The sequence below is a fragment of the Strix uralensis genome, chromosome 21 (genome assembly GCF_047716275.1).
Source record: "Strix uralensis isolate ZFMK-TIS-50842 chromosome 21, bStrUra1, whole genome shotgun sequence".
Taxonomy (NCBI): Eukaryota; Metazoa; Chordata; class Aves; order Strigiformes; family Strigidae; genus Strix; species Strix uralensis.
The window spans coordinates 6,274,118-6,299,654 of record NC_133992.1 but is presented as its reverse complement, the minus strand read 5'-3'; the positions used below and the strand labels follow the sequence as shown (position 1 = coordinate 6,299,654).

Below are 25,537 nucleotides of genomic sequence, written 5' to 3'. Positions count from 1 at the left end.
TCCCCTTGAGGAACAGCATAAAAGTTTATTGTGTGTAAGAACTGAACCCATGAGATATGTACACGTATTTACAAGACGAAACGAATGAGCCTAATTATTTACAACAAGAACTGTCCTTCACAAGTCTGTACATCGAGAAGCGATCGTGAAGACATATTTACAAGCAGGATCCAGCAGCTGTGGGCAAGACAGAGATGGAAAAGAAACAAAACCGAAGGGTGAGGTGAGGGACACCATGTAGTCGTGGACCTCAGCGGGGCTGGATGGTGGACACCGGGGTGCTGGCCTGCCCCAACCCTGTCCCCGTCCCTTGGGGCAGTGGTGCGGACCCTGCTGTGTCCCAAGAAGGCGGGTGGTAGATGGGAGGTGGCTGCTTTTCCTCCTCTTTGTCTCAAAATTGCTGATCCGTGCCCCAGCACCTTTCTGGGCCATCTCTCCTCCTCCTGGTGCTGGGTGACTGGCCTCATCCCTTGCCCCACAGCCACTGGGCGGACTGGCTGGGAGCTGGGGGGGTCTCCCAGTGCCCGGGGGGGTCACAGCTCGCTGAAGCGCACTGCTGGCTCCAGCTTGTGGGACAGGGCGGTGAGGACCTTGTCAAACTTCTCGTAGCGCTCAGCCTGGCTGCTCTCGGCCCCACGGCTGCCCCAGAGCAGCCGCAGCTGGAACTCGGTGCTGAAGACCTCCAGCAGCTCCGCTCTGCCCTGGAAACCTGCAGAGAGGGAGAGTCAGTTCGCTGGGATGGGATGGGGACCCTGCGCCCGTGGGATGCTCCGTCTGGTGCTGGGCTGGAGCTGAACACTGGGAATTCGGCAGAGGGAAAGGGGCTCTGCTGTCCCCATCGCTTACCCTGCAGCTTCACCTCAGCATTGGTGTGGTAGAGCCCGCCATGGTGGGCCACCATCCGCGCTGCCTCCAGGTGGGCCATGACCACCTCCACGCTGTTGTCGGTGGTCTCCCAGGGCTCGGGGCTGTCTGTGAGAGCCTCATCCCGCTCCAGGAGAGTCACCAGGGGCATGATGTGGGGAAAGGTGGTGTTGGTCAGCGGCGGCCCTTCTGCGGAGAGAGGCACCCTGAGGACCCTGCGCGGCCCTGTGCCCCTGCAGCCCCCTCCCCATCTGCCCTAGCCCCGTGGAGCGCTCAGGTGGCCACACAGCCCCGTGAAGCCAGGCTGCCACCACGCTCCCGGGAGAGGCTTTAAGGCTCAGCTGTAGCACAGCAGTGGCTGTGGCTCTGTGATCGCTGTGCCCGGGGCCATCGTCTTGTTCAACACCAGCTTCTCCCAGCTGGGCTTTCTGGTTGTGCTTGGGAGGGGAACGCTGCTGTCCCTGCTCGGGCTGTGTCTGCATTTCCCGGGGCTGCGATGGGGAGCAGGTTTGCAGAGCCCAAAGCACTGGGCGTTGGAGAAAAATGGCTTTTCATCTTCCCCGACTGGCCGCCCTGTCCCCTCGGCTTGGCACGCACTGCCATGTGAGCGCGAGGATTTGGCTCAGCTGAGTTGTGCTTGTGCCCAGCTGCTGGTTTTATTTAGTTATGAAATGCTTCCTTGGGTGCTGGGGTGGTTCAGCAGCCAGAGGGGAAGCGTCTGGCACCAGCTGGGAGAGGGTCAGAGCTCTTAAACGTGTCCCCCTCCAGCAAGGCCGTGCCCAGAGAAAGCGGGAAGGAGCAGGCAGGCAAGAGAGAAGGGGAGTTGCTCCCGTTACCTTTCCCTTCATTCAGGCTCTTCAGAAACGGCTTGAGCTTCTTCTCATAGAGAATCGCGCCCTCCGTGTGCCGCTGCCGCAGCACCATCCAGGTCTGTTCCAGCCGGGCGATCTGAAAGTAGATGGGGCAGATGGAGGGTGCTGGGGGCAGTGCAGCGCCCGGGCACCGAGCTCTGGGCTCCCAGGGTGCTCTCAGGGGGGCACAGCCTGGCCCCGAGCCATGGTCCCCAGTTTTACACACAGCAGTGCCTGCTGCTCCCCAAAACAGCCTCCTCCACCAGCACTCACGGCCAGAGACGGCACATCCCTGGCACCGAGGCTGGGTTCAGGATTTCTCCCCCCTCCCCGTGCCCCAGGAAAGCAGCTTCCCCACGTCGCAGCGGCCTGGAAGATGAGACGCAGGGAGGGGGCAGCCGTTCCACCTCCTTTGTGCAGGCAGGAAGCAAGACTTCCCAGCTGGGCTCGATTTAAAATTGAATTTTAATCTCCTTTCATCTTCCAAAGGGAGCAGTGTGGCCTGGAGACGCTGCTGCCACAGCCTTGAGACTGATTTGTATTGTACCGGAGGGCAGATTCATTTCCTCCCAGGAACACAGCCCAGCACAAAACAAAAAGCCCAACCACCGAAAAACAATCGGATCCCGGCGGGACTGGGCTGTCTGCTCTGCGGAGGGGACAGCTCTTCCCTTTCCCTGCTTACACCCCAGCGGATGTTGCCCCACGCCTCCTACCCTGGGCATTTTCCCCCTTCTCCCACCCCAAGGGGTGTCAGAACCCACAGGACACAGGGAGAGGGATGTGTTTTGGGTGAGGGGGCTGAGCCCAGGCCACGAGGACGAAGGGAGCATCCCTGTACCTGTGTCATTTCCAGGGCGTTCATCACCGCTGCAAAACTGAACATGTTCCCCATGGTGCTCTTCAGCTCGGCAGCCAGCTGGATGGTTTTGTGGAGCAGGGCCGCCCGCTCCTCCGTGCTGCCCGTGCAGCCCAGGATGTCCACGGCGATCATGATGGACATGGTGTGAAACCTGCCGTGGGGCGAGATGTGGAGCGGGGTCAGCACGGGGGGGCTGGGGGTGCTCCCGGGGCTCAGCCAGGGCTCCTCCACACCCCCCCGGAGGGGCAGTGGACCCCCCCTCTCGCGATGCCGAGCTGGGGACACCCCAGGGGAGCCGGGCTGTGCCGTGCGGGGGAGCCCGGTGGGCTCGGCCCGGCCGTGGCGTTGCTGTACCGTTCCAGCAGGTCAAGGCGGAGCTGGTGGCCGTGGGGCAGGGTGAGCAGCTCCATGCCCGAGCTCACTCCCATGAGCCGTTGCATCTCCACCGTCACACCCAATATCCGAGCGACCTGTCAAGAAAGGTGAGAGCTGATTAGACTTCTGTTAATTGAGGAATTTTGTTAATTGCCCCAGCCCAGCCTCTGCCTGCCCCAGCAGAGCCCGACAGGGATGCTCCAATGCTCGGGAGTGCCCCGATGCTCGGGGGTGCTCCAATCCCCTGCCAACCCGGAGCGATCGGAGGGCAGTCGTGCCCATCCCTCCCGCCTGGCCCCGGCCGTACCAGGCAGTCCACTTTGGTGATGTGTTTGGCCAGCGTCTTCACATCCACCTCTGCCAGCAGCTCTTTGACCTTCTTGAGCACGGCCATCTCCAGGGGTTTGTTCTCCAGGGGGATGAGCAGGGACTGGAAGGCCGCGGGGTTGAAGGAGGAGGTTGTCTCCATGGTGGGGGGCACAAAGCCCCTGAAGTCCAGCTCTCCTTTCAGCCTCTGCCCCGCCTCTGCTTCCCCGGAGCTGTTCTCCACAGTCCCTCTCTGTCCTTCCTCCACCTTTAGCCTCTCCACGTAGCTCTTTGTTGGCAGCTGCTTGATGTCATGAGCTGGCCGGTCTCTGCTGATGGGCGAGGTGGGGTGGAGCTGGCAGTAGTGCCCCGTGTCCGGGTCGCTGTAGCTGTTCACGGAGGGAGAGGGGGAGGCGCGGGCGTACCCGTGGCAGGGAGTCGAGTGGGTGCTGTGGGCAGGGTCTGGCAGAGGTTTGCTGTTGTTCCCTGGGCACAGCTGGGGCTCGCTGGACCTTCTTATGACTGGAGAGGCCGGGGCAATCCCGGCCGCTTGGCAGGCCTGTGGCTTTAGCCGTGTAACTGTAGGGAGCAGAGGAGACCCTGTTAGCAGAGCCCGGAGATATGCACACACATAGGGACCATGGATGCAGCAGCCCGCGGACGCGGAGCTCAGGGAAAGCCCTGCTGCCCAAACACAGTCAGTCCCAGTTCAGCTGCATGACGCTGCAGCTGAGGACTGGCTGAGAGCCCATCCTCAGCTCAAGCCCTCCATCAGGACAGTTTTCTTTGCCATGCAAAGAGCTGGACAAGGTTTTGCTAGCATGGAGTGATTACAGCCAGCTCCATCCCCCTCTCCAGGTCCCTGCATCACACCCGTGCCTGACCCACCTCCCCACTGTCCCCGGTGGGATGGAGGGACGATGCCTACCCGTGCTGTAGGCGGGTGACGCTGGGTTCTCGGAGATGGGGGACATCGGGGAGTGCAGGTCTTGGATCTGGTCCACGCTGACGGCACAGTTGCGAATGATGTCTCTGTGGTGGGGTAGGGACACGCTGGGGAGGGGGCAGATGGGGCACATTAGTCCCTGCAAACAGGGCCCTGGCAAGGGCACAGGGGTTGGGATGAGTGTTTGCTGCCCCATCACCTCCCCTCCAATCATCACCCCCTTCCACAACTACCCATAATGAACTGAAACCATAACAAGCTCAGCTGGAGCAGTGAGCAGGGAGTCCCTCAGGCAGCTGGGAGCACTTCTGTAGGGTCAGGACCTATATAAAGCAGAGACAGCCCCATCTCTGGGGAGCTTGGTCATATGGGGCAGGGGAGATGATGGAGATGGCTCCAGGGTGCTGTGGGGAAGTGGCTCTGGCAAAGCAGTTGTAGGGGGTAGTTTTCTAGGGTTGTGCTGCAAGGTGGTATCTGATGGTGGGTGCATTACTCTGCTTTCACCCAAGAGCTGTGTTGGGATGGTTGGGTTGGTTCCACCTTAAGAGAGGTGGAAAGTGCCTGGAAGCTGGACCTGGAGCCCAGCAGGCATCTGGTGGAGGCAGTGAGGTGCCTGGGCTGGTGAGCTGCAGCATGGGTGCTCAGGGAGCCGCATGGCAAGCAAGGAGGTCTTGGTGGGGCAGAAGTTGTGGCCTGATGCAAACACCATGTGGCAATGGTGTTGCAAAAGATGCTGTGTCTGGGGCGAGGTCTGAGCACAGGGAGGCTTGCAAGGAGGCATGGCAGGTAATTCACTGCCCTCCCTGCCATGGGTGAGGGCTGGGCTGCTGTGATGTGTTTGGTCTTGACCACCGTGCCTCTGCAGTGGGAGGAGCATGGGAGAGCAGTGGCAGTGATGAGGGGTTTGGGAAAAAGGTGAGTGGTGAGGAAAAACTGATGGATCTGGGCTCTTCTTCTGGAAACACATATGCTTTCCTGGAAGCCTGAGTGTTTTCCTTTTCCCTGTTGTAACAGTTGGTTGCTTGTTTTCTGCTGGCACGTTCTTACCCTGTCCTTGGGCTGAGAAGGTCAGGGCGGCGAGAAAGCGGCTTGGTTTGACAGGCTGCGTCCCACTGGGGAGACAGGAGTAGGTGGGTCCCCCCTTGGCTGTTGTGTGTGAGGATGTATGTGTGGCTCAGCCTTCTCTGCCAGGCTCTGGGCAGCCTGGGGCTGCCAAAAGCAAGCTCTGCAGAGGAAATCCCCTCTCCACCTCCAGAAAAGCCCAACTGCTCTAAGGTTAACATGTGGAGGCTGTGATCTGGGGGCTGTGGAGACCCCCATCAGCACAGCTCCATCAGTCTCCTGCTCATCAGGCTTTCAGTTCTGCCTGGTAATAAATGCTCCAGCTGAATGGAAAGGGCTCCACAACTAAAAGGGCCCTTCAAAAACAAATCAACAAATGCCCTCTTGGTGGCCAGGACTGACTCTCCCCTTACATCTGCCTGGGAAAGCTCGGCTCTCTGGCTCTGACAAGCCCTGACACGCTGGTAATCCTGGACCGGGTAATTGTAAAACACTCTCTGGCTTCTGGCCTGTGATGCTAAAGTCGTGTCTGCTCACTGGGTGTCTGCTGTGGTGGCTCAGTGTGGCTGGCAACTGGCCTGGGAGAAAACCCCATACCTTTGCTGGTCCCTCTCTGCACCTGAGCGGGGATGGTTTCCATCCCCAAACCCCTGCCCTGTGCCCAGGGAGCGGGGACCAAGTGTGGCCCTGCCTCTTTCTCAGGGGCTGGTCCTCTGCCCAGCTGAGCCGGAATGAGACTGCGTGCTCACCTGGTTGGGCACCCCTCAGCCCTGGTGATCTTGTCTGCTGTCAGGCCGTCTGTCATGGTGATGCTCCTCCTCTTGATGTGCCCCCCTTTCTGGGTGGCGGGGCTGTGGGATCCCCCATGCTTGCCATTGGCCAGCCCGTAGCTGGCTTCCAGGTAGCGCAGGGGGAAGGTGCGGTTGATGGGGCAGTAGACGATGGCTCCGCTCTGCTCGGAGATGGCCTTGCGGTTGCCCACGTAGAAGCGGACAAGGGCGGGCACATTGTCAAAGCTCTCCTGCTCGAAGAGGTACTGGACACGGGTATGGCCCTCGCTGGACTTGACCGTCACCTTGTTGATCTTGAAATGGAGGGGCTCATTGCGCCAGCGGCACGTCAGCACGTAGTCGCCCAGGCTGGTGAGCGAGTCGCGGATGAGGAAGTCGCCGTTCCTCTGCACGAGGCTCTCTGACACCTGGCAGGGGACAGGGCAGCCACTCAGGCACAGCCACGCTGGATGGACCAGGGGCACAGGCGGATGCTCCACTGGGGTGTTATTTGGGGCATTGGCTCGTTCCCTTTGCCCCTGGCTCTGAGCCACAGAAGGGCATTTCCCATGGCAAAACCAGGCAGCTCAGAGCTAACGAAGCCCTTGCCAGAGGCTTTCCCACGAGGACAGGCTGGTGGCTCTGTGTGGCCTTGGGGTGCTCTCCCTGAGCAGCCCAAGCAAAGGGTGCCCGGAGCCACCCACCTTCCCCTCCTCACCTCCCGGGGGATGCGGCCGTGGTACCAAGCGTGGCTGCGCAGGTCGGTGCTGCTCAGCTTCAGCTCCTCTTCCAGCTCCTTGTGAAGCTTCTCCGGTGATGAGTCGAGGATGTATTTCTCCTTGGAAAACTGTACAGGGGAGGAGAAAGTGTCAGCCAGTGCAGCAGTGCAGGCCCTGGGGAGGGAAGGACTGGCCCTGGGATGGGCTGGCAGGGTCCCCATGTGAGGACCGCGGGACCTTTCATGGCATGGAGCAGACCTGTCCCCAGGGGACAGGTAACTCAGAGCTGGGTGTGAGGATTGCTGCTTGTGGCAAAGGATGTGGGAGGGGTAATGTGCCCCTTGATGGCCAGGTCCTGCCACCAGGAGCACTTGGAGGGTCTCCTGGTGGCACGTCCCCATCATGCCTGACCACATTGTCTCTGGCATGTCCCAGCTCAGAGCTGAGTGTGGTTGGGCAGGGGAAAACCTGCCTCAGCTCCCTCTCAAACATCTCCAGGGCTGAGCCACCACGGGAAACACTCTTCCAGGAGGAAACCTGCATTATTCCTCCTCCTTGAAACACCCACTGTGGTCCCTCCTCCAAAGGGTTAACCCGCTGTGTTTAGCCTGATGGTGTCATGAATAGTAATGACAAAAGTAAAGGGAACCTTCTGCATCGAAATTAGCTTTTACCACACTGGTGCACCTGAGCCTGGAGGAGGCAATTTGCCCTCTCCCTTCCCCCTGGAGATAAGGGATGGTGTCATGTCTCCCGCTGCCGCTTGGTCCGCGTTCCCAGAGGGCAGCCGAGGCTGCTGGCACGGTGAAGCTGGTGCTTGTTTGGGGAGGCGGGTGTAGGCTCGGGGTTCCTGCGTGCTCCGCGCATGAGGCCAGTGTCCCCAGTCGGCGCGGTGGCTTTGAGATGGGCAGCGCTACGTGGAGGAGCAGGGCCTGGGAGCCAGGACTCCTGGGTTCCCCCTGCACCCCAGATGTGTGCTGTCCTGTGAGGGGGACATGTGTGCCACTGCCACGGACTGGGGAGCTTGGACGGGGCTACTGGGGTGTCCTGTTCCACCATGAGGGTGGCCCAGTGGCCTGGCTCCACTGCCGGTGGCAGTGCCAGCGCGAGGAGGCACCGTAGGCTGGCCCAGCTCCTTGGTGCTTGTTAGGGCAGGATGCTGCTGGTGTCTCGGAGGACAGGCACGGGCTTGAAACCCTGCTGACACCGCTCTGGCGCTGCCGGAGGAGCAGGCTGGCACTCAGGGCTGGCCTTGCGTGGCAGCTGGTTCCCCAGAGTGCTGGGGGCTGTAGGCCCATGCCAACGCACCGGGGACCTGCCTCGGAGCTGACCCCTTTGCCCAGCACCTCATCCTCTGCGTCCCATATTGATTCCCTCTGCTCCTCTAGCAGCTGTGAGCAGGGGAAAGTGTAGATCACCGTGCCGCTCTCCTGCCTTGTACCCACTGCTCTCGGGGTGCTCCTGGCAACCCACCCAGTCCCCCAGCAGGAGCCTGACCCCAGGTCTCCCCCTTTCCCGGGGGAGATGCTCCATCTCCCGTGGCAGCTGCATTCACCAGCCAAGCCAGGCAGCGATGCTGCCCCGGGGACCCTGCTCCAGCCTGGGGAGGGGGAAGGAGGCTGCGAAGGGCCTGTGCGATGGACCGTGCTCTCCAGGGCTTGCCCTCACCAGCCTGGGCCTGCCCCTATTCCTTCCTTCCCAGCTCCTTTTGAGTAAAAATGTGCTGGGACAGTGGGAACAGCCTGTGAAAACACTACAGACTGAACTCAGACTTGCTCATCCCACCGTGTTTACCCTCTTCATGAGAGTCCCGCTTGCTGGAGCTGTGGGGACCTGAACCAGGAGACATGTGGGTTGTCCCCTCCTGACCGAGGGTTGTGGGGAGCTGAGCGCTCACTGTCACTCTGGGGCCCTCGTGGAGACAAAGCCACCCAGTGCCGCTGAACCCTATTAAAAATAAATGGTAGCCAGCGGATGCTGCCAGGGTCCGGCTGCCTCCCGGGGGGCCAAGGCCGAGCAGATGCCGTTTCCATGACAACCCATCCGCTGCCACCGAGCAGACCTGGCTCGGCAGAGCAGCGGTGGGGGACCCTTGGTTGTGGCACCTTCCCTGTGGCGTGGTTCACCCTAAACTCTGGGGCGCAGAGGGATCCCCCAGGAGCCTCTCCTGCCTGTGCAGGCTAAAGCCGTCGGAGCTGAGCCGGGAGCGGTTTGGAGCTGGTGCTCCCCCCACCACCCCTGGAGCGGGGATTAGCGCCTGTTCTGCTCAGCATTGTACATCTGGGTTTTCCCCCAAATCCTCCCCATGCAAATGCGCAGAATAACAAACACAAACCCAGCTGAGCAGCGCCCAGCGTCTCCAAGCCTGGATTTGGGCAGCAGCCGGCTGGCATTCATGCCAGGGGCCAGGTGCTAAGCTAGCAGGAGAGAACAGGAGGTTTGGGAGAGGCGAGGGAGGTTTTACATCTTGCAGACGGGGGAGGGAGACTAGTCATGAGCAGAGGGTGCTGCAAGCCACCTTCTCCAGCCGGGGGGGAGGGCACTGTCCCTTCGGCTCCTCGGCTGGGCAGGGAGATCCCATCTGATTTGCACGGTCACCAAAAAAGCCACCGGTTTTAGACGGGGAGGCAGCAGGAGACTGATCATGCAGAGCCCTTTTCCTTGGTGTGATGTGACTCTGGGGATTGGTCCTCGTTATGAGTCTCTCACGCTCTTCCAACACATGCTAATTGCTGCCAAAATCACCTGGCTGCTCCCTTCTCCATGTGGGAGCTGGGCTCGCTGCAAGCCCCTGGTGCAAAAGACCCACGTGCTGTGGAGGGATGCGCTTCCTCCAGCCCCCGAGCCCTTCAGCAGCGATCGACTTTCCTCTGCTCCGCTCGGTAGCGTGTGTCGGAGGAGGCCGGCTCGCAGGCTGCCAGCTGGCCGGGCGCCGAGGCGCGGGTGCTGGCAAGGCACGGCGTGGCAAGGCGGTGCAGGCCAGCCGAGCGCTGTCAGGAGCGTGTAAGCGGATGTCTGAGTGCCGCGCTGAAAAGGGCACCGCTTGGCACTCCCGGCTGCGCCAAGAGGACATCAAAAGATGTACGGCCCGACATGAGGTCTTGCATACTAGTAGGCTGGTGTGGGGAAAAGCCTTGACTTCTACTCGCACCTAGCTCGAGTGCATGGGGCTGGTCTCCTGCATGGAGAGAGCCCCAAGGCCTCCTCCAGCTGAGCGGGAAGAAGTGGGGATTAGAGTGGTTCTCCGAACCAGCCGCACCAGACAAACCAGCTCAGAAGCTGCCAGAGACGATGCCAAGCTCTGCTTGAGGAATTCCAACCAGCAGCCAAGCTGGCTTGGCTGAAGAAAGGAGAGCTCCTCCGTCACTTCGCGTTCAGCACCCTGATGGGCTCTTTCACAGTCCTGGGGCTGGGGAATCCTCTGGTGCAATGGGGGCAGCCCCCCCTAAGGAGGCAATTCCCAGGCACTTCCCTGACACTCCCCTCTGCTTTCTTGGGGGAGGAAGCACCTCCAGTCCCAGCCGAGGGGCAAGGACTGGAGCGGGCAGTGGAAGGGCAAGAGCTGAGTGGATGGAGGGTGCTGACAGCTGTGGTACATGTATAAAACGGTGGCTGTTGTTCTGCCTGGCGTAAGGAGAGCTTCAAAGGCTGGCGTTTGGCTTTCCCTCCTTGCAGAGGTAATCTTACGAAACAGGAGTGATTTGCAGTCTGTCTTCCTGCTCTCCCCTCCTAGATCTGGAGGAGTCGCAGCTGAGGATGAAGTCAGCTTGGAGAGCAAGGTGTACTCTCACCCCACCCCGCTCCTCTGCCAATAACATCTGACTAACCTCGGGGCACCGAGCGCATCTGCTCTCCCTCCTGCTCTCGCACTGCCCGCCCTGTGCTGGGACCCTCGCTAGGGAAATCCCAGCCCCTTCCGGAGTTTTCCATCCCTGCTCTGGCTGCTGGAGCAGCTGTGGGGCCTGGGAAGTAGAACTGGGAGGAAGCAGAGTAACAAGCCATTGGGAGCAGGTGTATGGGGAAAGCCTCAGAATTGTGTGAGGGGTCTTCTCCGCTTCCTCCGTATCTGGCAATGGTGTACCTGGCTACCTCAGTGAAGTATTTCAGAGCATCTTTGCTGAGAGACAGCCAGTATCACAGCAAACCCAAGAACCAGTCTGTGTGCCTGCCCAGTGCAGGACTGCTGTGCTCACCAGTCCAGCTGCCAGGTACCACCCAAGAATGGTTAGTCCATCCTGCATGACCACAGTGAGAAAATCCCACCACAAACAACCCTCAAGTTGTTATGGGCTTGCTCTTAGTCTGCTTGCCCTGCTGCGAGCCAGTCCATCCTACTAATCTGGATATCCACAGGGAAAAGAAATAATCTGTTCCTCTGTCCTGTCTTGCAATGACTCTGGGCATCTAAATGGCCTCTGAGAAGGCACCAGCCCATCTGTCCACCCCGTGGGTGACTGAAGGCATCCCTTGGGTATGCCACATCTCCATGAGTCCCCACTGAAAGCAGACCTTGACTCAAGATCTTTTTTTCTGGTATTCAAAGCCCTTCTTAGGACTAGGTCTTGGCTACCCACAGGGTCTCCTCTCCCCTTGTCTGTGCTCCTTTGTGGCAGCTCTGGAGCAATTATGTCTGGCTGGCAGGGGTGGGGTGCAGCTGGGGTTGATGGCCAGGAACATCTGGGTGCTCTAAGGTGGGACAAGTGCCCCAGGTTGTGCAGTGGGGTGCTGGAGAGCACTGCTACCACTGCCCTGGGGGAGCGGGTCTCCGGTGCAGTGATGGGGTGTGTGTATACACACATTTCCATCCATCTATATATTACTTATCTCACTCCAAGACGGCGGCAGCGGCTGCTACTGCATCCCTTTTCAGAGCTGCTATTGGCCAGAAATGATGTCAGTGCTTTCCAGGCTGGGTGCACTGCCATTGGCGGTGAGCAGGGATGCGGCTGTCAGCTGGAAGCGCTCCAGTCATTCATGGGGACTTCAGTGTGTGTTTGCTGGGCACACTTGGACACAAATAGATGGTGAAAGATCTGGCGGAGGCAGGTGAGCACTTAGGGCTTCACTTTTAACTCTTTCTGGGGTCGGGATGGAGCGCCCTCCATCCCCTCTTGCATCCCAGTGCGAGAGCCAGACACCCACCTGTCTCTCCCTTGTTCTGGCAGCAGCTCGCTGAAAGCACCCCATCACCCCTGCGATGTGCAGCCCAAGGGCTGCTGTGCTAGGGCACGTCCCCCTTGTGCTGCTCAGTGGCCTTTGGACAACTAGGAGAAGCTCTTCTGCTTCTCCCTCTTCACCCCCACTAGCAATCAAAATCTCTGGCTTCGCACTGAGATCAGCCGCAATCATGACAAGACTTGAAATGCTGCTTCTGGGCTCCGTCTTACCCAGCATAATCTCTAAAGCTCGGCACCTACCTCACTCCGCAGGAGTACTGAATAAGACTGCCAGCTCTCTTGGCTGCCGGCTCCCTTCTAACTTGCAGTATGCTACAGCTCTTGCTTCAGAGCCGAGCTGCTTGGCTCTTGCAATCCTCAACACCTTTGCTCTCTAACTCAGTAAATGAGGGAACCAATTCCTAGCGCCATGCCCCTCCTGTGCAAATGCCAGAGTCCAAAAATAGGACACCTAGACTCGTGCCCAGACAGCGGCGGTGCTGGAAGCATCACAGGACAGGTGACAGATGGATCCCAGCTTCCTCCCACCAGTCGGACCTGTGCAGTGCAGCACATACGTGGAGACCCAGGCCAAGAAGCTGTGTGTTCCTCTGGGCTCAGCCTCTCCTCCGCTCAGCGATGCTCCCTCCCAGCACATCTTTTGGGGGATGCTAAATGCCCCCCCTTCGTGAGGTCTGCTGCAGGTGAGGGCTCCTTTCAGAGACTTGTGCTGCCTGTCAAAAGTGCTGGTCTGGGGGGATCGGGTGGCTTCGGCTCTGCGGCCCTGGCTGCAGAGGGGGCTGAGCTCTGCCCCACGACCCGGTGCTTTGCCTCATCTCACGCTCGCTACCTCCTTGACAAACGCAGGCAGGCCCGCTGCCCGCACCCAGCCCTGCCAGCTCCGTGCTGAGCAGGGCAGCGCTGGGGACAGCGGGGCTCCGCGCTGGGACCCCGGGGAGGCCGCCCCCTCCCTGCAGCCCGGGGCTGCGGGGCCGGGGGTCGGCCCGTGCCCCCCCTCCCCGCTGTACCCCCCGCCGCCTTCCCCACGCGTGCGGGCGGACGGAGCCGCTGCCCGGCGGCCCCCGCGGGGATCTCTGCGGAGTCCCCCCCGCCGCCGCCCCCCGCTCACCTGGACCTGCATGAAGGAGCCGCGGTAGAAGCAACAGGCGGCCGCCGACAAGGCGCTCCACAGGCTGCACCGCTCCGTCATGGCGCGGCGCACCCGGCCGGGGCTGCCCCGGCCCGGCCCGGCCCGGCCCGGGCTGCACCGCCGCTGCCGCCGCCGCCGCCGCCGCCGGGCTTCAATTTCAGCCGCTTCCCCGATTACCTCATCCCTTGTCGGCAGCGAGGGGCGGCGCCGGCGCGGCAGCTCCGCCCCGGCCCGCCCCGCGGGGCCGCCCGCGCCCGCCTCGGCACCGCCGACCCCGGGGGAACCGGCACCCCCGGCGCTCCCGCGGCGCGAAGGGAACCGGCACCCTGTGAGGAACCGGCTCCTCTGAGGGGAACCGGCACCGCCCAGGGGAACCGGCGCCCCGGTGCCTGCGGCCTGAGGGGAACCGGCTCCCCTGAAGGGATCAGGCACCGCCGAGGGGAACCGGCACCCCGGCTGCCTGCGGCCTGAGGGGAACCGACACCCCTGAGGAGAGCCAGCTCCTCTGAGGGGACCCAGCACCCCTGAGGGGACCCAGCACCCCTGAGGGGATCAGGCACCCCTGAGGGGATCAGGCACCCCTGAAGTGACCCAGCACCCCCGAGTGGACCCAGCACCCCTGAGGGGATCAGGCATTCCTGAGGGGACCCAGCACCCCTGAGGGGATCAGGAATTCCTGAGGGGAACCAGCACCCCGGCTGCCTGCGGCTTGAGGGGACCTGGTTCCTCAGAGGGGAACCAGCACCCCTGAAGGGAACCAGCACCCCGGCTGCCTGTGCCCTGAGAGAAAATGGCTCCTCTGAGGGGATCAGGCACCCCTGAGGGGACCCAGCACCCCTCATCTCCCATCCCAAATCCGTCTGCTCTCCCCAGTGACGCACACGGGTCAGGGACAGCCTCGTCCCCTCTCGCCCACTCTGTCTTCCTTCACCCCCGCCCTGGTGACGCCTTTCTGGGGGGAGACACCGGTGCCTGCCTCATGTGGCGGGGAGCCGGCTGCCTGCTTCCCACGTAGGCCGTCTCCGAGTTGTGTTTAATTAAGGCTCCGCTTCGGTTTAATTAAGGCCACAGTTTCACGTATGGGATGTGCGAGGCAGCACTGATGACTCAAAGCATTGCTCCAGCCCCGACTCTCGGAAAAAAAGAAAAACCCAACAAAATTCCTGCCTGAACCCACCGCCGGCGCCCTGCCCCGTGCACAGGGACGGGCAGGGGCTCCCGCAGCACCCGGTAGCGAGCTCTGCGCCTTCTTGCCTGCACCCAGCTGGTCTCCCTCCAGGTCTGTCCCGCGCCGGCACGGCCTGGATTTGGCCACGCTTTGGTAACGAGGGGCTTTACGCTCCCATCCGCAAAGCGTGTCCTGGCCCAAAGACCCCCACGCCTCCCGGTGCACCCCTGCCCAAGGGGATGCTGTGAGCTGGGAGAGGTATTGCTGCTGCCACCAACTGCAGACCCCTGCAAGCCTCCCTGCTAATTAATTCAAACGAGCCCCTCGCATCCCCAGGCAGGGAGGCAGCAGCCAGGGCTGATGAGATACAGGTCCCCTGAGCAGCTCCTTCGCGCAGAACAAAGAGAGCTCGGAGGCGCTCGCCGGGCCTGTGCTCTGCCCCTGGTTTTGCAGGGGAGAGAGGAGACAGGAGAGCAGCGCGGGTTTTAGCAGGACAGGGCTGAGGTGCAGGAGGAAGACGGGCAGGGAACGCGGGGCGGCGGGTGCTCACGAATCCCATGGGTGCCTGCAGCCCTGCCGGGACGGGCAGGGAGCATGGGCCCTCCTCCTCTCCTCTTGCGTGGGGCCGAGGGACAGACCAGATGGCAGCATGCAATGAGATGCTGCTCCGAAAGGATCCGACGGTGAATCATCCTCCTGCCAAGGCTTCTCCCCCGCGACGGGCTCCGTGGTTTCCCTCCAAGGCTCTCGCTGAGGGAGCGAGCAGGACCCTCATGCGGCACTGCAGGGCGATGCCCCCCGGCTGTGCCGGTGCTGCCCCTCCGCAGGGAGAAGCTGAAAACCTCCAACTGAGCTCCTGCGGGGACGCAGGACAGCTTTACCAGCTGCAGCTCTCCTGAAGGGTAACGCCGCTTGGCAGCCCCTTCACCTGCGCGAGGGCCAAAGCTCGGCCGGCGGGGATGTTAGCAAATAGAGCTGGGTGTGCAGATCTCCCAGGCAGCTTGGAAACACCAACCCTTAGGCTATTATTAAAGCACATTAATTACCAAGTGCTTATTGATCCTGGCTTTTCGACCCACCCCAGCTTCTGGTTGCACCTCTAATCACCGCAGTGTTGGTGATGGGAGAGCTGGCCCTGGCCAGTTTGTGGTTGAAGCTCAAGGGATGATATTTGGCAGTTCCTGGGTGCACGTCTGGACACAGACCTGCCCGTGACCCTTTCCCCACAAGGGCTTTGCAGCACGGCCTCTCCCTCCTCCTGACTCTCTCCTTCACTGGCAGTTTTCTTCCTGTCTTTCCTCCGCTCGCCCCTGCAGCAGTGTTCCCCCTCTGTTTGTTTCCCTCCCAGCCTCAAAGCGAGGACCTATTCCGGTGGCGGGTCCCAGCCCCATCCCCCCTTGCTCCCAAGGGATCCCAGGCACAGCAGCCACCCTCCCACCCCAAATCCCACAGGCCCTGGGGCTGAATGCTGCTGGGTGCTGAACACTCCGCAGACACACGGGCTCCCAGCCAGGCACGGTGCCTGCAATCAGCCGGAGTGCCCCCATCATCCCGGTCACTCACACTGCAGATAATTACTTATTTGACTAAAATAGCTGCTGTCACTGCAGCCATCAGTTGCTTCCGTGACCAAAGGGAAGTGGCGTATAAATCACAGCCCATGGGCCGTGTCTGGATACCACAGGGATGGGTGAGAAATAAAGGCCAGATAGCTCAGGTCTGGGATCTGCCTGGAGAGTAGGGAATTCTCCTGGCTCACCAAAACCCACTCGATCCCAAAGCCATACCCATTGCTCCACACCTGTGTTGTTTCAGTCTATTAACTCACGAGTCATAAAATGCTCCTGTCTCTGGGTGCACACGCTGACAGCGTAAGGGAAAACACCCCAAACCACCCAGCTTCATCCACCCTTCATGACTTCTTTGCTCTTGCTCTGTGTGAGCAGGAGCTTTCCTGCGCATCCCGAGGTGCCCCACACCTGGACTCTACCCTGTGAATCCCATCGGAGCCTCAACACTCCCATCGGAGCCTCGTTGTTCCAGCACACATCCCACTTCCAGCTCTGTGAGCTCCTGCTCTGCCAGTCCCACACGGCTAAAGGAAGAGGAGAGGGGGGACATCCCACCCGGGGGATCGCTCTGATACAGGTCAAAAAGCCGCATCCGACCCCACTGCCCAGAGGCTGCTGGTTGCCAGAGCTGGCATGTGGGGTCCTCGTTAGCCCCAAGGCTGGACCTGGAGTGAGGTGACCCCCGTTAGAAGGAGCAGATGAGCTCAGGGTCCAGCCAGCTCTCTCCTGAGCCTGCCCCTTGATGCCACCATGGGAGCTTCCCACACTTCCATGTCTGGCTACAGCCACCATCGAGAGCCCCAAGTCCAAAAGCTGAAGGCTCGAGGCTCTGTACTCGTTACACCACCCAAGTCAGGCACCTCAAGTCACTTCTCAACAACCCAGTGGCATTACATCACCATCAGGCAGCTGGCCTCAGGAGGCTCCTTCTCAAACAAACTCCCAAAGGCCGTCACATGGCAGCAACCACTGGGGCAGGTTTTCAGTGCTCCATCCTCAAACCACACAGCATCCCTGCCACTGTTCCACTGTGCCTGCCCGGCTCCCATCGTGCCAGCAGCCTCCTGCAAAAGGGCCCGGTCTCCTCCGGAGCCAGGCGCCTCGCTAATGAATTTCTGGCCAGACATGAAGAGTCCTCAGGAATGTTAATAGTTTGCTGGAGGATAAGCAAGAGATTTGGAGAGATTTACACCGACTTTCATGTGACAGCCACGAAAGTGGCTCAAACCCTTCCGTTTCTTTACGTGGAGGAGGAGGAGGGAGGAGGCTGACCCTGCATCTGCGGTGTTCGCATGTGACGGGGAGCACGAAACGGGGGCAGCTCCTGTGGGAGCAGCATCGGAGGGACCACATAGGGTTTGTGTCTCCTCTGCCTCCCCCAGCCTCATCATTTCTGGAAGGGAATATCTTCCAGGGCCGAAGAGAGAGCCTGGAGGATGTGGTGGGAAGGGAGGTGCAGAACTGAGCACCCTGAGGACCCAGCCAGCCCTGGCCCCACCATCCCCCCCTCACCGTTGGCACCCGGCCGGGGCAGGCTGCGATTGTGCTCAGTGTCTTACCTTCACGTATTCGCTGCTGGACTCCAGGCCATCGTGGTGGCTAGAAGAAGGGGAAAAATAAAAGTACGTAAGTAAAGGGCAGTAAGCTGTGACAGTCAGGTCAAAGGTGATGGTGGCACAGCTGGGGGGAGAAGGGGTCTGTGCCCCTTGCCTTGCCATGGGGCCGAGAGCATGGCCACAGGTTTGGGAGAGGTTCCTAGGCCCCCAGCACCGTTCCTGCCCACTCTGTGCCCGCTCTTGGTGCAGGGCTTAGCCTCCCTAATGCGATCAGGGAAGAATGAGGCCCTTTTAGAGGATCTCTCCCCAAATCGGCTTGGGACCGTGGGAGCCAAGCCAGGGACACCCAGCGGCCAGTCTGAGGTCCCCACGGGTCATGGTGCTGGGGGGTGCATGCCGAGGTGGGGGACCCTGTGCCCTGTTCCCCAGCAGAGCTGTGTTCCCAGTAGGCAGCTGTTGGGACACACCACCCAGACAAGCATTTCTGACTGTTTCTCTACGGCCTCGTTCAACTCCGTGGAAATCAAACTTTTGCTGAAGCCAGGGGTGATGTCCTGGGTGAGACTGCAATATTTGCCCTCCCAGCATCCTGGCAATAAAAACTCCGATTCTCCTTGGTGACATGTTCACTCTTAGCCCTACTGACAACCAACCCAACAACCCTGAGATGCAGCTGATCCGGCAGCTTCTTTGCTATCATTTCATGGGGGACACAGATGGCCCCTACTCTTTCCTGAGCATGTAGCAATGCTGCTACTGCTTTTTGTGCTCTTGTAGGTCGAGGTGTGTGTCTGCATGGATGAGTCCAAGGGCAACAACAGAGAGCTCAAAGCAAGAGAGGCTGTAACTGCCTGAGCTGGGATGCGCTACCCTGAGGTCTCACCTTTCAGAATAAAATACAAAAGTCCAGACTTCTTTCACCAGTACCTGTCACCTCCCCAGTGCCAAACTTCAGCATGGTCATCCCACTGCTTGCTGGGGTCACTTGCCCAAGCACGGGGTGGCAGCAAGGCCCCTGGGATGGCAGGCTGCCAGCACAAGGACAGGCAGCTGCAACTAAGAAATAACCAAATCCGAGGGCGTCACAGACCTGGGATGTCCCTTTCCTGCCAGCAGCTGCCTCGCTCCACCTAGCGCCTACAGCCACAGCCATACTGGGAGCTGCTGGGGCTCCTTGCACACAAACCCTTCCTGGGAGCTGCACCGGTAGCATTCCCGGGGAGCCAAATTCTTCCTCTGTGGGCTCCCTCCAGGCTGGGGATGGTGCTGGGTGGCTCAGAAATCAGTTGCCCAAAGGGAAGCGGGAATGGCAGAGGCGGCTGCTGCCAGTCGTTGTCTCACTGGACATTCCCGGTGGTGTTACAGCGGGTCCTGCTGGGGTCCGCATGAGCCCCTCGGGGTGTCCAGCCCTGCCGCGGGCAACCTCCACTCCTCTTCTCCAAGCCGACACTCCTGAAACTTCCAGCTTGGAAGAGGAAAAAGGGCTGGAAATCAAGCCCACACTTTTTTGGGGTGAAAAAAATAGAGGAGTATTTGGGAGAGAGGATGGACATAGACTCCGCCGGGCAGCTGCGGGCTGCCTGCCCGCCCCAGCGCTGCCTCTCCAGCCTGTTTGCCTTTCACACGGCCGCAGAGAGCTGCCTGGTGCTGCGAGAGCCGTGAGAAAAACCGGCAGGAGGACGGGGGGCCTCCAGGCAGGAAATCGGGAGCATGGGAGCAGCTGGGAGACGCTGCGAGGGCCCGGGCAGGGGAGGCCTCCGTGCCGGGGAAGGGCAGCAGCTGGGGCCGGCGGGGGGGCTGGGCACCGCAGCCCCCCTGGTTCTGCACATTCCTGGAGGAAACGGCATTTTTGGGGGCAGTCGAACGCCTGGGAGAAATTCCAGGACTGCCTTTGGAGCGCGGCCGTGGCTGAGCCGCAGGGACCCAGTGCTACCGTGGTGGCACCAGGGAGTGGGGTTTCAGTGGGGTGGCTGCTCCTTTTGGGCTTGCAAAGGCATCGCAGTGACTTGCAAATGTGCCAAGCTCTGGGCTGGCTGCTGGGAACGGTCCAGGGTGATCGTGTGAGTCCAGCCCCAGTTTGGAGCCCAGGGTCTGCTCATATTTGGACACCAGTGTAGGCTGTGCCCCAGGGGAACCAAGTTTGGGCACCTTGTGCCTCAGTTTCCCCCTCTGCAGAGCTGTCTCCTTTGAGGTTTTGGCTGGCAGTGCTAACAGAGGGGTCTGCCGACAGCTGCGGGCAGCGCCCTGCCTGTGCCCTGCCTGTGCCCCGCGGGAAGCGGCATTTCCCGTGCCTCACGCATGGTGGTGTATGGAGGGAAGTCGAGTCACGTCCGCTCTGTGACCTGCTTGCAGGTCATCTCCCGTTAGTCACTGTGTCCCTGCTGGAGTCACTGTGTCCCTGAGGGAGTCACGGCCACCGCCTCGCTCCGAGCAGCTCCACGGGCTGGGTGCTGCTCCCTTCCCACGGCAGCACAATTCCCCCCTCGAGAGCCTGATCCTGCAGGGACCATCCCTGGGAAAGCCCTCCCAGGCGTGGGCATCCTCAGCCTGTCCTGCCTCCGGGTCTGTCCTCACCAGGGATGCTCCGGGGCAGGGGGACAAGCCAAAACGTGCCCCGGGGCCATGCTCGTCCCCCCCTGTGCTGCTTTCAGTCCCTCTGCACGGGCGTGCCCTGTGCTGGGCAGCCAGCCCCGGCTCCTGTCATGGCCTGGCGGGAACAGACTGTCCCCATCCCCAGGGATGTGCCTGTGCCGGAGGAAGGGCTGGGCCACGGCACTATCCCGGTCCCGCTTCCGCCTGCCCGCCCCACAGCAGGGCCAGGCCTTGGGATCAGCTCTGGCAGACGGCTGCTCCCTGAGCCAGGGGCTGTGGCAGGGGCTCCAAGTGAAGCGTGGAGGGGCAGAAATGCCCCTGAAGCCAAGTCCTGCTCTGGTCACGTGCCTCAGTTTCCCTGGCCAACAGTGTGGCTACGCCCATCATCAGGGCAGCCCCAGATGTTGCAAAAGAGCATTTAGCCCTCGGTTTTTGAGAACCAAGTCCCCACTCCCCAGAGCCAAGACACCCGGATGACCCCCACACATTCCCATGCTGCTTGGCTCCCAGCCGTGCTGGCCTGGGACCTAAATCATTTCTGGGGGGCAGAGGGTCTGGGCGAGCCCCGCGCACCCTCCGTGGGGACCCTCTGTCACTGCTGGGGCTCTGTGCTCACCGGAGGACGTGGCTGTGCTGCCAGCCCCCTGAGCCCCCGAGCCTCTGACCCCCTGAGCCCCCAAGCCTCTGGCCCCCCGAGCCGGCCGCAGCCCCTGAGCCACTCTGCCCTGGCGCCGGGTCTGACTGCGGTTTCAGCAGCCACCGCCGATGCGCTCGCTCTTTCCATGAGCAAACGCTGCCATGGGCCGGGGGCCTCGGCAGCTGAGCAGCAGCTCCAGCAGCATCTGCGTCGAGGCTTTGTGCCCGCCCCAAGCAAAGCCCCTTCCCAGCCTCTCCCTCCCTGTCCCCTCCGCCGTGCCGGGGTGTGAGGGGTGGCTGGGAGACCACGACCCCTTACCTGCCCTGTCCCAGGGTGGGAAACCTCCTGCCCACCGCTGTCATCGGCCCTGCACGATTCAGCGAGTGCCTCTGCTCCGGGATGGGGAGAAGCTCTCCCAGACGCTCTCCCGCCTTGCACTGAGCGTTGGGACTTTGGGGCGCGCAAGGCGGTGGCGGACCCTCCTCCTTCCCGTCCCAGCCCTCCTCCGGCCCTCCCTTCGCGGCCGGCAGGAATGTGTGGCCGGCACAGCCCGGCTCCCACTGCCGGCACGAATTCCTCCTCCTCACCCCACTCCTGAGGCCACGCAGACCTCCCAAATGCTCAGCTCTGGGGCAAGAAGACCCCTGCCCCCGGGGCGGCATGGGGGGGAACAGGGGCGTCAGGGGCCACTCAAGTGTGGAGAGAGGAGAGTTGGGCCAGGGAAGGGGTGGAAAGATGGGACCTTATTTTGGGGAGAAGTTTGTAGTTGGAGCCTCCACCCTTGCCCCCAGTCCCATGCACACTGCTGGGCTGGGGACACATTTGACCCCTCATGCCCAGAGGCCCAGATGATGGGCCGGGGGTTAAAAATCCCTTTTGTTGATCCTGAGGTTAAAACCTCCCCCCGCAAATTCAACCTTCATCTGAGCAGGCTGAGCCCCTAAATTCCCCCATAGGGTGGGTTTTGTGCTTGGAGTAAGGGGTTTGTGCCCAGAGTGGGGGGTTTACTGGCAGGTGATGGAAATGGGGACAGGGCAGCTGGTTTTGGGGATTGCCCCTGTGCCTTGAGAGAGGCAGTGATGCTTGGGGAGGGGGACAAGGATCGGGGGGTGGAAAAGAAGAGAGGAAAAGAAGTGAAGGGGCCCAGGACCGTGCAGGTCTGAGTTCTCCACAGCATGTCCCAGCGCTGGAACAGAGCTGCCGGCAGGACAAAGGGCTGCTGTGGCTGAGCGGGGCTGCGAGATGTTTCCACCCCATCCGGAAACGGGAGGGAGCAGAAATCCCACAGGAAACCTCACTCCCATGGAGCCGCTGACCTGGCCATGGTGCGGAGCACTCCGGCTGTGCCGTCCCACCGGCCAGGTGCATCCCGCTGGCACTGTGGGTGATGTGGGGGCACCGCAGGGCCCCTGCTGTGTCCCAGCCCTCTCCTCTTGCCCTGCGGGGGCAGAAAGGGGCTCCCAGCCAAAGGCAGAGCAAACCCAACGGGGCCGTACCTGTCTGGGAAGGTCTTGCCAGGATGATCTTGCCCCTTTTCTGGCAGATCTCCATTGGTGGTGTCCGCTCCTGCTGCTGTGTCAGGGCTCAGGGTTTGTCTGGGGTTCGGGGCCATGCTGGAGCTCAGTGCCTCTGCCCCGGGGCAGGAGACATTCCCCACAGGCTCCTGGTCCGTGCTGGCCATTGCTGCGCCTGGGGTGTCCATAGGCTGAGCCTCTTCCTTCTCCTGCTCTGCTTGTCCAGCGGCTGAGAGTGAGTCTGTGCCTGGCTCAGGGGTGCCGGACATCTCGGGGGACTGAAGGTTGGGGAGCGGGGCTGTCCGTGGGCTTTTGTCACTGGGGGTCCCTTTCTCCTGGCAGCTCTGGCTACTCTTGGCTTTGCCCAGGTTCTTCCCTGCCTTGCCCAGGTTCAGCCTGGGCATGGTGCCCATGTGGCTGTACATGTCCGATGACCGGGCGTAGGGGCCGGGGCTCTTGGACATCGTGTTGAGATCATCCTGGGTGCCGTCGAAGGGCTCCTCCAGGAAGCCGTGGGGAGGAGGGACACCTGGCCTCAGGCTCTCGGGAAAGCTGGGGGCCATGGACACACGCCGCAGGGTGAAGGACCGGGGGATGTTGCTCAGGCTCCCGAAACCTTTGAACTTGAAAAACTCTGGCAAGGAGAGAGGAGAGATGGGTGTGAGATTACTGCCAACACGGTGTGGTGATGGAGAGTCCCAGACCTGGGTTGGGGTGGGCACAGGGCACTGTCCTGCAGTGCAGCCTGGTGTCAGCCCCCTGCGTCTCCAGTCCCAGCCTGGCATGACAATCCCTGTGGCCTGGAGTGTATGTGATGCTGCTTGGGGTGTCTCTGTTGGGACCCCGGGAGGTCTGTCCTGGTCCCTCAGGGAGCAAACGTCCCCTGTGCCCTGGCAAATCTAGAGGCTGCATTTCCCCACTGCAGTTGTAGAGTTGGAGGAAGAAACACCCAGCCCTGGTGAGCAGGCAATGCCAGAAATGATTTCAAATCTCTTCCTCCCGCCCTCTGCCTCCCTTCTTCCCCCAGAGGCCTCTGGGCAGGGTTGGTGGCTGTGCCCATCCCCGCAGCCTTGGGGCAGCTTCATGGGCCATACCCCCTGCCCTCTCCAGGAAGAAAGCATGTCCCACACCGCACCTTCCCGCGGGATGGGGGTCCCGGCCACGTGTGATGTGCCCACGCGTGCATGTCCCTCGCCAGCGCGGTGAAGCAGGAACCATCGGTGCAGGGCCCAGCTGCGCTCGCGTGGCAGCACCGACTGCGGGCAGGAGGTAACGTCCCCACTTCCTCGGCCAAGCGCTCAGCCCCTCGCAGCCTCCCTGCAGCTCCCAGCTGCCACCTGCAAGCGCTGAGCGCAAAGCATTTGCTAGAGAAGTATTTATAACCCCTGCAGACGGCTTTGCATTTCACACCTCGGCCCCGGCTCGGTTCTATGTGCTGCTGTGGTGCAACCCCGGGCCGGTGTTGGTGCTGGCACGAGGAGGGCGGCACATGGGCGAAGCAGCCTGTGGCCGCAGCTCTGCAGGGCAGCGTTTCACTGCCGGAGCCCTGGTGCTCTGGGTGCCTCTGGGGGTTTTGCAATGTTTATGCTGCCCGGGGGCTCTGCAAAACCTCTTTCCCCTCCAGGCACCGTGAGGTTGCCGAGGCAGGAAGCAGCACGCTGCTGCGGTGCTGGGTGAGGAACTGGGTGTCTGGGGGCGGCTCAGCTCTTGGACCCCCACCTCCTGCCACCATCCATGGGCTCTACAGGGCATTCCAGCAGCCAGATGGGGCAAAGGACCATGCAAGGGGCTGCAGCAGCCCAAAAGCCCACTGCATGGCAGAAACCTCATGACCTGGATGTGGTTAAAGGCAAAACTGCTTTGGGTTATACATCCCCTCGGGGTCTGAGCATCCTCCACTGCCGGCCAGGTGGGAAAGGCAACAACTGGGGACTTTCCCCATCTCGGCACTCTCTACCACAAAGAAAAAGCCCAGCTGGGACGGGGCTGTGGGTTTTGCCAGCGGAGGGGTCCCGGGAGAGCAGAGGGACCGGCCTCCCTCCGGCACCACCATCACGGCAGGAATGCAGAGAGCAGCAGCAAGGGTCGGTTCCCGCACAGCCCAGCGCTGGGAAGTGGGGTGAAGGCCAGTGCAGCTGCCTCCCGGGGCTCTGGGGGAAACCCAAGGTCTGTGAGAAAGAGCAGAGCTCGCTCCCGGTGGGTACCAAGCGCTTCCTCTGAGAGAAGCCGGTGGGAATCTGCTCCCTGGCTCCCACCATGGCTCCTCTGTGTCACCCCCGTCCCTGTGCTGCGGGAGCACCCTGGGGTGGGGGGCCTGGCCACCCCCAGCAGCAGCTTGCACTGACAGCTGTGCACCCTGAAGGATGTGATTTGGGGAGTGAAGACCCCCAGACTCCCTTGAGCATTCCCCGGGTGCATCGCAGCACCCAGTGCAGGGCTGGGCTGCAGCAGAGTAGTCCCTGTGCCAGCACCCAGCTCCCGAGCCAACAGCACCTGGGCTCTCCCCCAGCCCTGGGGATGGAAACCCCCAAAGCCCCTCACCATAACGAGCTTCTTAATGAGAGCAGAGCCTGTCTCGGCTCCCAGCGTCCCTGGGTGGGGGTGACCTGGGGAGCGTGTGAGAACACGCTCACACTCACACTCACACTCACACTCACACACTCTGTCATGCATTGCCCCTCCCTGCCGGGCTCTCCAGGTGAGCACCCCATCGCCTGCCCACCCCGTCCCATGGCCACTTACTGAACTTCTTGGAGCTCCCTCGTTTCTGGCCCTCAGCCATGTCCGTGCTGGTTGGAGGTCGCGGGGACCGAGAGGGACAAGTTTATAACTGTGAAGCCCTTCCCTGCCCGCTCCTCCCTTCCTGCCCCCCCCGCCCACTGCAGTCACTCGTCGCTTGCTCGGCGTTTCCTCCCCAGTGCTTCATCTGCTCCTGGCCCTGCTCCTGTCCCCTGTCTGTCCTCCCGCTGTCCCCACAGTCCCTGTGTCTGCTCACACCCATCTGGCTGCTTAGGGGCCACCTCTGGGGCCCTGGTTTGGTGATGCCCTGAAGATACAGACACCCAAAAAACCCTGGGTGCCAGCCCCAGAGGAAGGTGTCAGCCCTGGACAAGGGTGCCAGCCCTACGGACGAGGGTGCTGGCCCTGCAAAGAGATGTCCACCGTGCACTTTTGGGGCTCAGTCCCTGCCCTCATCGGGCCCCATGGAGTGACAGCACGATGGCATCACTGCCACCTTGGGGTGCCCCATAGGACTGTCTCTTTGCAGGACAAGGTGGCCTGGGCCTGGCAGGGATCCGGGGTCCTTGTTGTCCCCCATTCCCAGGGGGCACCTGGTGGTTCCCGTGGCCAGGATGCCAGCAGCCATCTCTGCTACTGCTCTGGCCTTGGCTCCCTGTGCTCCCTGCCTTGGGGAGCAGTTTCAAACACCCCCAAACC

General features: G+C 61.5%; 1 protein-coding gene across 4 annotated transcripts; it reads right to left on the bottom strand.

Moving 5' to 3' along the window:
• On the bottom strand, window positions 1-24,945 carry SH2D3C (SH2 domain containing 3C). Of its 4 annotated transcripts, none has more exons than XM_074891671.1 (12): window positions 24,842-24,945; window positions 22,082-22,733; window positions 17,360-17,399; window positions 6,755-6,883; window positions 6,016-6,464; window positions 4,187-4,311; window positions 3,260-3,837; window positions 2,932-3,047; window positions 2,557-2,728; window positions 1,701-1,812; window positions 847-1,053; window positions 1-709 (listed from the first exon to the last, which is right to left on the bottom strand). In XM_074891671.1, the coding sequence occupies exons 1-12, from the start codon at window positions 24,879-24,881 to the stop codon at window positions 534-536; spliced, it is 2,796 nt and encodes a 931-aa protein (XP_074747772.1). In that variant the 5' UTR covers window positions 24,882-24,945; the 3' UTR covers window positions 1-533. The 4 variants fall into 4 exon arrangements, with proteins under 4 accessions (XP_074747772.1, XP_074747773.1, XP_074747774.1 ...); XM_074891672.1 differs by having other exon boundaries at window positions 4,187-4,290; XM_074891673.1 differs by lacking the exons at window positions 22,082-22,733; window positions 24,842-24,945 and adding an exon at window positions 20,904-21,006.
• Between the last annotated feature and the right edge of the window lie 592 nt (window positions 24,946-25,537).